Source organism: Natrix helvetica (assembly GCF_964273705.1).
Source record: "Natrix helvetica genome assembly, chromosome: 5".
NCBI lineage: Eukaryota > Metazoa > Chordata > Lepidosauria > Squamata > Natricidae > Natrix > Natrix helvetica.
The window spans coordinates 35,215,202-35,227,698 of record NC_138551.1 but is presented as its reverse complement, the minus strand read 5'-3'; the positions used below and the strand labels follow the sequence as shown (position 1 = coordinate 35,227,698).

Below are 12,497 nucleotides of genomic sequence, written 5' to 3'. Positions count from 1 at the left end.
AAAAATTCAGTTAGACTGGAGAATCAATTTGTACATCAAGTTGTACATCAAATTGTTCTCAACTTAGCAATATGCCAAACATTTTGGTATCAAAACTCCAACATAGTTATAGCTTTCCAGTTTAACTATGGGCATTCTGATGGCGGTCAACAAAAATTCTTACTCCAGCTAAATTGTAAAAAACGTATAAGGCGATATCAACCCAATGTTTGAAGTGTGAAAGGGAAGAGGGGATTTTTTGTTGTGCATGGTTTCTTGTGAAAAAGTAAAAAGTAGAAAGTTGAGTGCAAATTCATACAAAGATGAAAAAGATACTCCAGATGAATTATTTTTATTGCTTTATGGATGCTAAAGTAGAAAAGAAATTAATATTGTATATACCAACTGTGGTGAGATTATTGTCTAAAAATAATTGAAAATAACATCACCTGGTAATCCTTGGATTCCTATAGGGCCTTTCTTTCCAGGTTCACCATAATGAGTAGCTGGGTCACCTCTGCTACCTGTAAACAGTGGGAATTGATGTTAGCCTTGAAAGCTATCCTCACCTATCAACTAAGAAAATAGATCACTTTTGTTTGCATTTCTCATACTAATATCAACCTTTGGGCTATTCATAACTTTTCATTTGTCTAACAGCATTACCAAAAGCTTGAAGGCATTTTACATAATTTAACAAAATGATTCCCCCATCCCCCCAAAAATCTGACTCTCTCTGTAACTAAAAATAAATGAACAATATTTTTTTAAAAAAACTTTCTATAGCATTAGTTATGTGAGGAGAAATTTGAACCATTTTCCATCACTTCTTAAAGCAGCATGAATTGGATCCACTTTTCAGTTTAGCTAATTTTGCTTTTGACAAATACTTCTATTTCCCCTGGCTTCCACAAAACAGGATCTACTAAGAATCTTTACAAAGCAAACTCACGTAATCTTTCTGAAATTCTCTATTTATTATTATTATTATTATTATTATTATTATTATTATTATTATTATTATTATTATTATTATTATTATTATTATTATTATTATTATTATTATTATTATTATTATTATTATTATTATTATTATTATTATTATTATTATTGCATCAACAGAATTGTATCACAGCAGCCAGTTGTTTCACCGGATTTGGCATTAATTACTAGTCGGGCCCCACCCAGGGGCCTAGGACGTCGTAACGTATTTTCGTAATATGTGTGCGGATCCAAGCAGTGCGGCCTTTTGCATTTGACTGATGGTGATTTTGTCAATTTTTAACTGTTTTAAATGTTTATTTTATTTATTTTATTTATTTATTATTCATATTTATAGACCGCCCCCTCTCCCGAAAGGGACTCGGGGCGGTGTACAGTCACTAAAATACGTTATAAAATACATGCAAAACAGTTAAATAATTAAATAAGTAGGTAGGTGGAGGAGGTTGCAGACTGTACATGGAATAATAAATATTAAATATAATATATAGTATAATAAAAACTTTTAAAACCCCAAACCCAATTAAAATGAATAAATCCCCGGGAGGTAAAACTAAGAAAGTGCCAGGCCAGCTGATTGAAATAGGTGAGTCTTTAACTTTTGCCGGAAGGAACGGAGGTCGGTGGTAGTTCGAATGTCAGGGGGGAGGTCATTCCAGAGGGTTGGGCCCATCACAGAGAAGGACCTACTCCTAGGTGTCGCCCGCTGACATTGACCAGCAGACGGCACCAGGAGGAGCCCCTCTCTGTGTGAGCGGATAGGCCGCAGGGACGTGTGTGGTAGGATGCGATCCTGCAGGTAACTAGGCCCACTGCCATGGAGCGCTTTAAAGATGGTGATCAATACCTTGAAACGCACCCGAAAGGCCACAGGTAGCCAGTGCAGCCCGCGCAGGAGAGGTGTTACGTGGGAGTAACGTGTACTTCCCATAATAACCCGCGCGGCTGCGTTCTGAACTAGCTGCAGTCTCCGGATGCGTCCCAAGGGAAGCCCCATGTAGAGAGCATTGCAGTAGTCCAGGCGAGACGTCACCAGCGCATGAGTGACCGTGCGCAGGGCACTCCGGTCCAGTAGGGGGCGCAATTGGCGCACCAGGCGAACCTGGTGGAACGCCCCCCTCGCCACGGCTGCCACATGGTCCTCCATTGACAGCCGGGCATCAAGGAGGACGCCCAAATTGCGCGCCCGCTCCACAGGGGACAATTGTTCGCCCCCTATGGCCAGCGATGGAGTCAGCTGGCTGAACCGAGGCGCCGGTAACCACAGCCACTCGGTCTTGGAGGGGTTGAGTTTAAGTCTGTTGTCCCCCATCCAGACCCCGACGGCTTCCAAACACCGGGACATCACTTCGACAGCCTCGTTGGGGTGGTTTGGGGTTGAAATATACAGCTGAGTATCATCAGCGTAGAGATGGTACTCAACCCCAAAACCACGGATGATCTCACCCAGCGGCTTCACATATGCGTTGAACAGGAGAGGCGAGAGAACCGACCCCTGTGGCACCCCACAAGTGAGTGGCCTCAGGGACGATCTCTGCCCCCCTGTCAACACACATTGCTTCCGGTCGGAGAGGTAGGAGCCGAACCACCGCAAAACGGTGCCTCCGACTCCCATCCCCTCCAACCGGCGCAATAGGATACCATGGTCGATGGTATCAAAAGCCGCCGAGAGGTCTAATAGGACCAGGATAGAGGAACAGCCCCTATCTCTGGCCCTCCAGAGATCATCGACCAACGCGACCAAGGCTGTCTCAGTGCTGTGCCCGGGTCGGAAGCCGGACTGGCGTGGGTCTAGATAGTCGGATTCGTCTAGGTGTCGCGGGAGCTGCTGCGCCACCACATTCTCGACAACCTTCGCCAGAAAGGGAAGGTTGGAGACTGGACGATAGTTAGCTAGCTCCGTTGGGTCGAGCGCGGGCCTCTTGAGCAAGGGTCTCACCACCGCCTCTTTCAAGGCGGTTGGTAAGTATCCCTCGCTCAGTGAGGCGCTCACCAGGCCCAGGAGCCAGCCTCGTGTCACCTCCCAGGCTGCCAGTACCAGCCAGGAGGGGCACGGGTCCGTTAAACAAGTGGTGGGTCGCAGCCGTCCACGCAGCCTGTCCAAATCCTCGGGGGCAACAGAGTCAAACTCCTCCCAGAATGGTCTCTCAAGACTCGCTGTTGGCGGCTCGTCTGGTCCACTGACGGAGGTCCACCCGCTCCGGATCTGATCGATTTTGTCCTGAAGATATTCCCCAAACTCCTCTGCTCTGCCCTGTAAGGGTGTCTCCCGCGCCCCCTGCGATAAGAGGGAGCGCGTCACCCTAAACAGGGCGGCAGGGCGGTTATCCGCGGACGCAATAAGAGCAGCACAATGTCTACGTTTGGCCGCTCTTATTGCCACAAGGTAAGTCCGCAAATAGGCTCTTACCTGTGTTCGGTGCTTTTGGAATAGCACCCAGTGTGCCGATTACCACTGGAATTACCACTGCTGGTTTGTGCCATAATCGTTGGATTTCGATTTTTAAGTCCTGGTATTTCACGATTTTTTCATATTCCTTCTCGGCGACCCTGCTATCACCTGGTATCGCGATGTTGTTGTTGTTGTTGTTGTTGTTGTTATTATTATTATTATTATTATTATTATTATTATTATTATTATTATTATTATTATTATTATTATTATGGTTAATCTTGGTGAGATTCACAGCCTATGGGGCTGCTCGGTAGCTCAACAGCTCGAGTCCTAACCCAGGACCTAGGAACTGTTAAGGTAACATTGGAGGATATAAATTGTTCCAAGTAGGGTGGTTTTTTGTAGAGTCAGAATGTTCAAGTCAGGTAAATTTAGAATTTTCAAATAGCGAGGTAGCCCTTTAGGTATTGCTCCAAGGGCTCCAATTACAATTGGGACAACACATGATTTCTTTTTCCACAGTCGCTCAACCTCAATTTGCAAGTCCCGGTATTTTGTGATTTTTTTTCTTGCTGTTTATCTTCAATTCGTGCATCACCAGGTATTGCAATGTCAATGAACTATACTTTTTTCTTTTCAATTATTGTTATGTCAGGTGTGTTGTAGGCCAAGTGCCTGTCAGTCTGGATTCTGAAGTCCCACAAGATCTTGACTTTCTCATTCTCTAAAACCTTCTCAACCTGATGGTCCCAGTGGTTTTTGCTGTACTCAAATCCAAACTTTTGGCACAATTTCCAGTGAATAATCTTAGCAATGCGGTCATGGCGTTGTAGGTAGTCAGTTTGTGAAATTTTGCTGCACCCACTGATGAAGTGGTCGACTGTCTCATCTTTCTCATTACAGAGGTGACATTTGCTGTTGGTGGTAACATGTTGAATTTTTGCCTTTTGTCCCAGCTTCTGCCAACCTAGCAGTTTGAAAGCAAGTAAAAATGCAAGTAGAAAAATAGGAACCACCTTTAGTGGGAAAGTAACAGCGTTATGTGCGCCTTTGGTGTTTTTTCATGCAGGCCACATGACCATGGAGACATCTTTGGACAGCGCTGGCTTTGAAACAGAGTTGAGCACCATCCCCTAGAGTTGGGAACAACTAGCACATATGTGCGAGGGGACCCCTTACTTTTACCTATATGCAGTTTCAAAGGTCAAGTGATTTTCAGTCATTAGTTATTGGCATTATTATTGCATTCCTACCTTTTGATCCTTTTTGGCCATCCAATCCTGGATATCCAGGAGGACCTGATGGTCCCTGTGTACCCTGAAAGAAAGAAAAAGGTGTAGTTTATTTTATTTATATTTATTTGTATTCTGTCTTTATTATTTTTACTAATTCAAGGTGGCAAACGTGTTCGACACACCTTCCTTCTCCTACTGTTCCCAAAACAACTATCCTGAGATGTGAGTTGGGCTGAAAGAGCATGACTGTCCCAAGGTCAGCCAGGGGGCTTTCATGGCTTCCTGGTCCCCTAGTTTCTAGCCTGATGCCTTAACTGCTAGACTTATTGTACATAAAATATAAACTTCTGCCTGTTTGAGGAAATAAATCAAGTATCATACGTGCGTCCAAACATGATCGTTGACATGGGAACTGAGTGCTAATGATCTCATTGGGAGCCAAATACTACATAAACAACTAAGATGTAAATAAAATACAATACAATACAATAGCAGAGTTGGAAGGGACCTTGGAGGTCTTCTAGTCCAACCCACTGTCTAGGCAGGAAACCCTATAACGTTTCAGACAAATGGCTATCCAACATCTTCTTAAAGACTTCCAGTGTTGGGGCATTCACAACCTCTGGAGGCAAGCTGTTCCACTGATTAATTGTTCTAACTGTCAGGAAGTTTCTCCTCAGTTCTAAGTTGCTTCTCTCCTTGATTAGTTCCACCCATTGCTTCTTGTTCTACCCTAATAATTATAAATAATCCTAGTTCTTCCTCTATACTAGTGCCTCCTTTCTAATTTGTACTGTTTTTGTAGGAAATATTTGTCTTGGATCATGCAAGTAAGAGAATTTTATCCAACACACTGCCCAAGAATTTTAATAGATCAAGAAGCTGATCTACTTAGAGTCCCCAACAATTATGTATGCAGCAATTCCTAAGAAATGCAACTTTTTAGTATAAACAAGCCAGGAATTTAAAGAAACACTTTGTGCCTCAGAATCCCGTCCAGTTTTTCCAGAATGTTCTCTACCACCTCAGTTTACTGTATTTTTTTTTCCTGGTTACTTGCTTGTGTTTCCCAACAAAGCTGCAATTTCCATCACTGCATTTCTAAAATGGTCTCTGGATTCAATAAGTGGCTCAGAAGATTGTTGGAAAAACTTACAGGTAGTTCTTGACTTATGACTGGTTGATTAATTACCATTCAAAATTATGACAGTTACTGATGGCCTCGAAGTTCTGACTGCCCTACCATTTGGGGCACATGGAAACAGACTTGCACTTAAATGTGATTGCAGCATCCCATGGTCATATAATCACATTCTGTGTATTTTTGCCATTTCTGGTATAAAAAAACCCCCACCCTTTGGATAAGCTGAATTCAGACTTACGACCCTGTGAGTTGCTTAATGACTACGTGATTACATTACAACCACCCGATTCGCTCATGACCATGGTAAAAGCTGGTGTAAAATTGATTTCGGTCATGTAGTCATTTGACTTATGATCACAACAACTTATGACCACAATTCTGGTCTTAGTTATGGTTGTAAGTGAAGGATTACCTGTATTTTTGAGACTTATGCTTTGCGACTTGCCACTTCTATTAAAATAAGATCAGACAGGAAGTTTGATGCATACTCATGGAACTGTTACTTAGCTCACTCGCAGGGATAGGGACTTCTACTAATTATTTGATATAATAGATATTTGGTAAAGTAGTGCCCAGGAAGATTAGAGAAAATGTATGATTGCATAGTCCTGGAGTGGTACTATGGCCTAGAGCAGAGGTGGGTTGCTTCTGGTTTGGCCCAGATCGGCCGAACCAGTAGTAGCGGTGGCAGGAGGCTCTTCCCACCCACCTGGACGCTTCTGCACATGTACAGGAGCGCGCCCGAATGAGTAGTAAAAAAATTAGCAACCCATCTCTGGCCTAGAGATGGAGCTCTCGCCTCACAATCAGGAGGTTGTGTTTGATCCTAGGTAGATGCAGATATTTCTCTCTCTGAGCACACTGAGAATATATCTGCTGGAGAAAGCTCCACATTGGTGCCAGGAAGGGCATCCAGCCAGTAAACACTCAGCTTCATTCAGTTTCCCAAATTCCACCCCACAAGGGATTGTGGGGTCATTAAAAGAGGATGATGTATGATTGCATGGTCCATGAAAATTAAATAGAAAATAGTCATAAAAATTGTAAGGTCTCACTAGACAGCCATGGGTGAATAGTATGCCCCACTATAGATGGATCTGCTTCTCCCTTTGGATTCTAGGAGCTAAGAAAAAGCAGCAGTATTATATTATTACAATGTACTTAGAGAACTATATTACGATTTCATACAAATTAAAATATGTATTATGTCCAACTCTAAAGCAAGTACAAAGATAAATATGGTATGGGAGGAGGAGCTGACATCACAACAATACGACACATGATCTTGGAGCTCCAAGATCACAGTCGATATTTCTGCCACTGGTTGGTCCTTTTGGACCTAAACCGTTCTCTAGAGATGGTGATAGAGAAGAGGATGTCTTGCTGATCTCAGGGACACTGCAAAGTCCCTGATCGATCCAGGAAAAGCTCTTTTTTCTGACAAACGAAACGCAGCCTTGAAGCTGCTGAAGTTGGGACAGTCAAATTGGTGAAGAAATTTTATTATTAGAAAAGAGACTACCCAAAGAAAATCAAAACTAAATTAAAATTGAAGACAGAAGAAAATAAGCAGCGAGATTAAGCTACATTAAACTTAGTGTGTTATCTTTTCTTAATTTTTCTTTTTGCGGATGGAATTTCTGCAAATGTTTCCTATTCTTTAAATCAGATGGGTTAGTTTTTCTTCTTCTACTTTTTCTTCTTTTATTTTTTTTATACTTGTGGATTAAAAAATTCTTTTTTTACAATGCTTGATTGGATTGTTTTTTTCTTAAGAATTTTTCTCCATACGTTTGGAATATAAAGAGGGCTGTAAAAGCAGAGAAAAAAAACGAACACTGCCACTTAGAGGCTGGAGGCTTGGAAACATTGTTTTTTCTTTCTTCTCTTTGATCATTTGATTTACATTTCAAGGCTTTTCAGTTTATTTACTGAGAGTAATAGTGGGAAGAGCACAGATTGTTTATACAGGTGCTCTTCGGGAGTACTATCAGTAGCTGGACTGGAGTGAAGACAAAGCCTTGACCTGAAAGATTATAATGAACTTGCTTGAAATATAACAAAAAGCTTTCAATGCTATAGTGGCAGTTTGAATGGGGCAACATGAAAAAGAAACATTAACATTGCAAATGATTATGTTTGAAATTCAAAAAATATTGGTAATAACAGAGAAAATTGAGAAGAGAATGTAGAATGTAGAACGCAGAACAGCAAAAAGAGCTGGAAAAATTTAGGACATTTATCAAATGAAGAAAGTTTATTTATTTTATTTATTTAAACTTATTAGTCGCCCCCTCTCCCCACAGGGACTCGGGGCGACGTACACAAGCAACAGTCAGCACAGTGTCATACAGAGGAGGTAAAAAATAAATAAATAATTACAATACTGAAAAAGGTTAAAACCCCAATGACATTAATAGTTTAAAAACTAAAATTGACAATTAAAAATGACCTAGGGGTGGAAAAGTTGTCGAATTATGCCAGGCCGGCTAGCCGAAACAGGTGGGTCTTCAGTTTACTGCGGAAGGAGTGGAGATCGGTTGTTGTTCTAATGTCTGGGGGGAGGTCGTTCCAAAGGGTAGGGCCTGCCACAGAGAAGGACCTACTCCTGGGCACCGCCCTCTGACAATCTCTAGAGGACGGCACCCGGAGGAGACCCTCTCTGTGTGAGCGAATGGGTCGCAGGGATGTATGGGGCAGGACACGATCCCGCAGGTAACTAGGCCCTATGCCATGGAGCGCTTTGAAGATGGTAACTAACACCTTGAAGCGCACACGGTAGGCCACAGGAAGCCAGTGCAGCTCGCGCAGGAGCGGTGTTATATGGGAGAACCTCGATCTCCCCATAATTACCCGCGCGGCTGCATTCTGGACCAACTGCAGTCTCCGGGTGCACCTCAAGGGGAGCACCATGTAGAGAGCATTACAGTAGTCCAGGCGAGACGTCACCAGCGCATGAGTGACTGTGTGCAGGGCCTCCCGGTCCAAAAGGGGTCGCAATTGGCGCACCAGGCGAACCTGGTGGAACGTCCCCCTCGCCACGGCTGCCACATGATCTTCCATAGCCAGCCGGGCATCAAGGAGGACGCCCAAATTGCGTGCCTGTTCCACTGGGGCTAATTGTTCATCCCCGATGGCCAGCGATGGAATGTGCTGGTTGTACCGGGGTGCCGGAAGCCACAGCCACTCTGTCTTGGAGGGGTTGAGCTTGAGCCTGTTGTCACCCATCCAGACCCGCACGGCTTCCAGACAACGGGACATCACTTCAACAGCCTCGTTGGGGTGGTTTGGGGTGGAAATATACAGCTGAGTGTCATCAGCGTACAGATGATATCTCACCCCAAAACCACGGATGATCTCGCCCAGCGGTTTCATATATGTGTTGAACAGGAGAGGCGAGAGGATCGACCCCTGTGGGACCCCACAAGTGAGGGGCCTCGGGGTCGACCTCTGCTCCCCTGTCAACACACATTGCGTCCGGCCAGAGAGGTAGGAGCGGAACCACCGCAATACGGTGCCCCCGATCCCCAACCCCTCCAGACGGCGCAATAGGATACCATGGTCGATGGTATCGAAAGCCGCCGAGAGGTCTAATAGGACAAGGATGGAGGAACAACCCCCATCCTTTGCCCTCCAGAGATCATCCACCAACGCGACCAAGGCCGTCTCCGTGCTGTGACCGGGTCGGAAGCCGGACTGGCACGGGTCTAGATAATCATCTTCCTCCAGGTGACGCGGGAACTGCTGAGCCACCACACTCTCAACAACCTTCGCTAAAAAAGGAAGGTTTAGTTTAGTTTAGTTTAGTTTAGTTTATTTAATTTATAGACCGCCCCCTCTCCCCGTAGGGACTCGGGGCGGTGTACAGACCATTCATAATCAAAACAACAAAAAATAACATAAGACATAGAACAAAAACAACTCACACACACTGTCTGTATATAAAATCCCAAAACCAATTTAAATATTAAGAACAATTTTAAAACCCGTTAAAACCCCAATATAAAATTTAAAAAGCCATCCAGGAAGGTTTAAATAGATGTTAAATACAGTTACGATTATAATTGTAATTAGGCCAGACCAGGGTCTTGAGTTTCTTGCGGAAGGAGCGGAGATCAGAGGATCAGAGGATCGGAGGTTGGAGACAGGACGATAATTTGCTAGCTCCATTGGGTCCAGAGAAGGCTTCTTGAGCAGGGGTCTCACCACCGCCTCTTTCAAGGCGATTGGTAAAAGGCCCTCACCCAACGAAGCGTTCACCAGTCCCAGTAGCCAGCCTCGTGAACCCTCCCAGGAAGCCAGTACCAACCAGGAGGGGCACGGGTCCAATAAACATGTGGTGGCTCGCAGTCGCCTGCGCAACCTGTCCAAATCTTCGGTGACAACAGGGTCAAACTCCTCCCAGCGTGGAATCTCAAGACTAGCCTCGGACGCCCCCCCTGGAGCACTGGAGTGGGTCCACCCCCTCCAGATCTGATCAATTTTATCCTGCAGGTATTCCCCAAACTCCTCTGCCCTGCCCTGCAATGGGGGGTCCCGTTGTCCCTGCGACAGCAGGGAGCGGGTCACCCGAAACAGGGCGGCAGGGCGGTTCTCTGCGGACGCTATAAGGGTGGCACAATATTGACGTTTGGCCACCCTTATTGCCACAAGGTAGGTCCTTAAGTAGGCTCTTACCTGTGTTCGATCGGATTTGGAGCGGGAGGATCTCCACTTGTTCTCTAGGCGTCTCCTGTGGCGTTTCATCGCCCTTAGCTCCCCGTTAAACCAGGGAGCCCGAGTCGATCGTTGCCATCGGAGAGGCCGCAAAGGCGCAACCCGGTCCAAGGCCCCGGCGGCCGCACTGTTCCACGCGGCTACCAGGTCCTCTTCCCGGGAGCGGGACAGGTCTGCAGGAGGTGGCCCAAGCTCCGCCTGGAACCTATCTGGTTCCATCAGACGCCTGGGGCGGAACCATCTGGGACCAGCTGGCTCCGCCTCCCCGTGACGGGGGGTAGCGCCAGGGAAGTCCAGTTGGAGAAGTGAGTGATCTGACCATGACAGGGGCGTGATGACTAAATTCCCTCTTCCCAGATCACTCGTCCACTGGTCGGAGACAAACACAAGATCCAGTATGTGGCCTCTTTCGTGTGTGGGGTCCCGAACTACTTGAGTCAGATCCATGGCTGTCATGGAAGCCATGAATTCCCGGGCTGCCTCGGATGCCTCTCCCATCGACGGCAGATTGAAATCCCCCATCACTAATAACTTGGGGGTCTCAACCGCCATCTCCGCGATCAGCTCGAGGAGTCCGGGCAGGGCCGTTGATGTATGGCGGGGAGCCAGGTATACTATCAACAGACCCAACTGACTCCCTGGGCCCCATTTCACGCCCAGAGACTCACAACCAGATGTCTGCGACACAGTGAATTCTCTTGGAGCCAAATCTTCCAAAAATTGAAGGAAAAAATGAGCAAAGAGATAAGAAAATTGTTGATACTGACAGTAAACTGAGTGTGGTTGGAAATGGCAAGAGTGGATTATGGAAAAGGGAGATAGATGGACCGGAACTCTATCTCAGATTTCAAAGTACAGAAGAAGAAAAGAGAGAAAATTTGATGGAAGTAAGGAGAGAAATCTTGACAGAAACATCAGTGATAACCAAAAACAAGCTGATGGAAGGAACAGATGGGGGGTTTCGAGTGTTCATAAGATATGCAATGAGCAACAAGTTGCGAAGAGAAGTCCATACAAGATCTACCAAGAAAATAACCAGAATACTAATACTACAAATGGCACGAGATATAAAACTGCACTACTATTGGAAAGACACAGGTTGATGTAATGAAAGTTTATAATAAAAATTAAGCGAAAGTTGCTAAATTTAGAGTATTATGTATAAAATGGTATGAGAATAGTAATAGTCACATAAATGAATAACAATGATAACAATACACATACACACACACACACACACACACACACACACAGACACTAGTTTGATGATATGAAATTTTATACAAACTGCAAATGAGGACTATGAGAGGAGGTTTAAAAGTTTTTGTTATTAAATATAACCAATTTTTATTTAGAATATATTATAAAGATGTAATGTCACTGGATGATTTTAGGAGGATCTAATGGAATGCCATTGTATAGTTTTACTTTAAATTTAAAATATTTCATACAAAAGGATGTAAAAACAATTTATAGTCAAATGAATGTTTAATAATTATAATTTTTATATAATATATTGGATTGATGATATGATAATTTGTTTAAATTGACAGAGCTTTTTATGTGTTGAATTGAGCAAATTGACATTTGAAATTACAGATCAAATAATGGAAATGAAAAACGGAGAATTTTTATACCTAGAATATTTCATTCAAAAGGAAGGAATAATAGTTATAGTCAAATAAATGATGTACAATGATAATAATGTATGCATATATACTAGATAGATAATTGGTGATTTTATATACAATTGAAAGTGAGGACTATGGAAATGATGCACAAAAACTTTGTAACCAAACAACATGCTGTATGTGATTAAAGAAGGTTCTATGTGTTATGTGTTGTCTGTCTTTGTCTGTCCCAAAAAGAAAAATATTCTTTTTTTTAGAGAGAGAGAGAGAGAGAGAGAGAGAGAGAGAGAGGGAGGGAGGGAGGGAGGGAGGGAGGGAGGGAGAGAGAGAGAGAGAGAGAGAGAGAGAGAGAGAGAGAGAGAAGGAAAGGAACAAGAAATGATATTCAACGATTT

The 12,497-nt window shown here is 44.0% G+C and overlaps 1 protein-coding gene across 1 annotated transcript in view; it reads right to left on the bottom strand.

The window, feature by feature from the left end:
- The window catches only part of COL4A4 (collagen type IV alpha 4 chain), an 86,596-nt gene that overhangs the window by 20,589 nt on the left and 53,510 nt on the right, over positions 1-12,497 (bottom strand). The window contains exons 34-35 of the mRNA XM_081956404.1: positions 4,630-4,693; positions 429-503 (exon numbers count right to left, since the gene is read on the bottom strand). Coding sequence (XP_081812530.1) covers positions 429-503; positions 4,630-4,693 — 139 coding nt within the window. The remainder of the gene's footprint in view (positions 1-428; positions 504-4,629; positions 4,694-12,497) is intronic.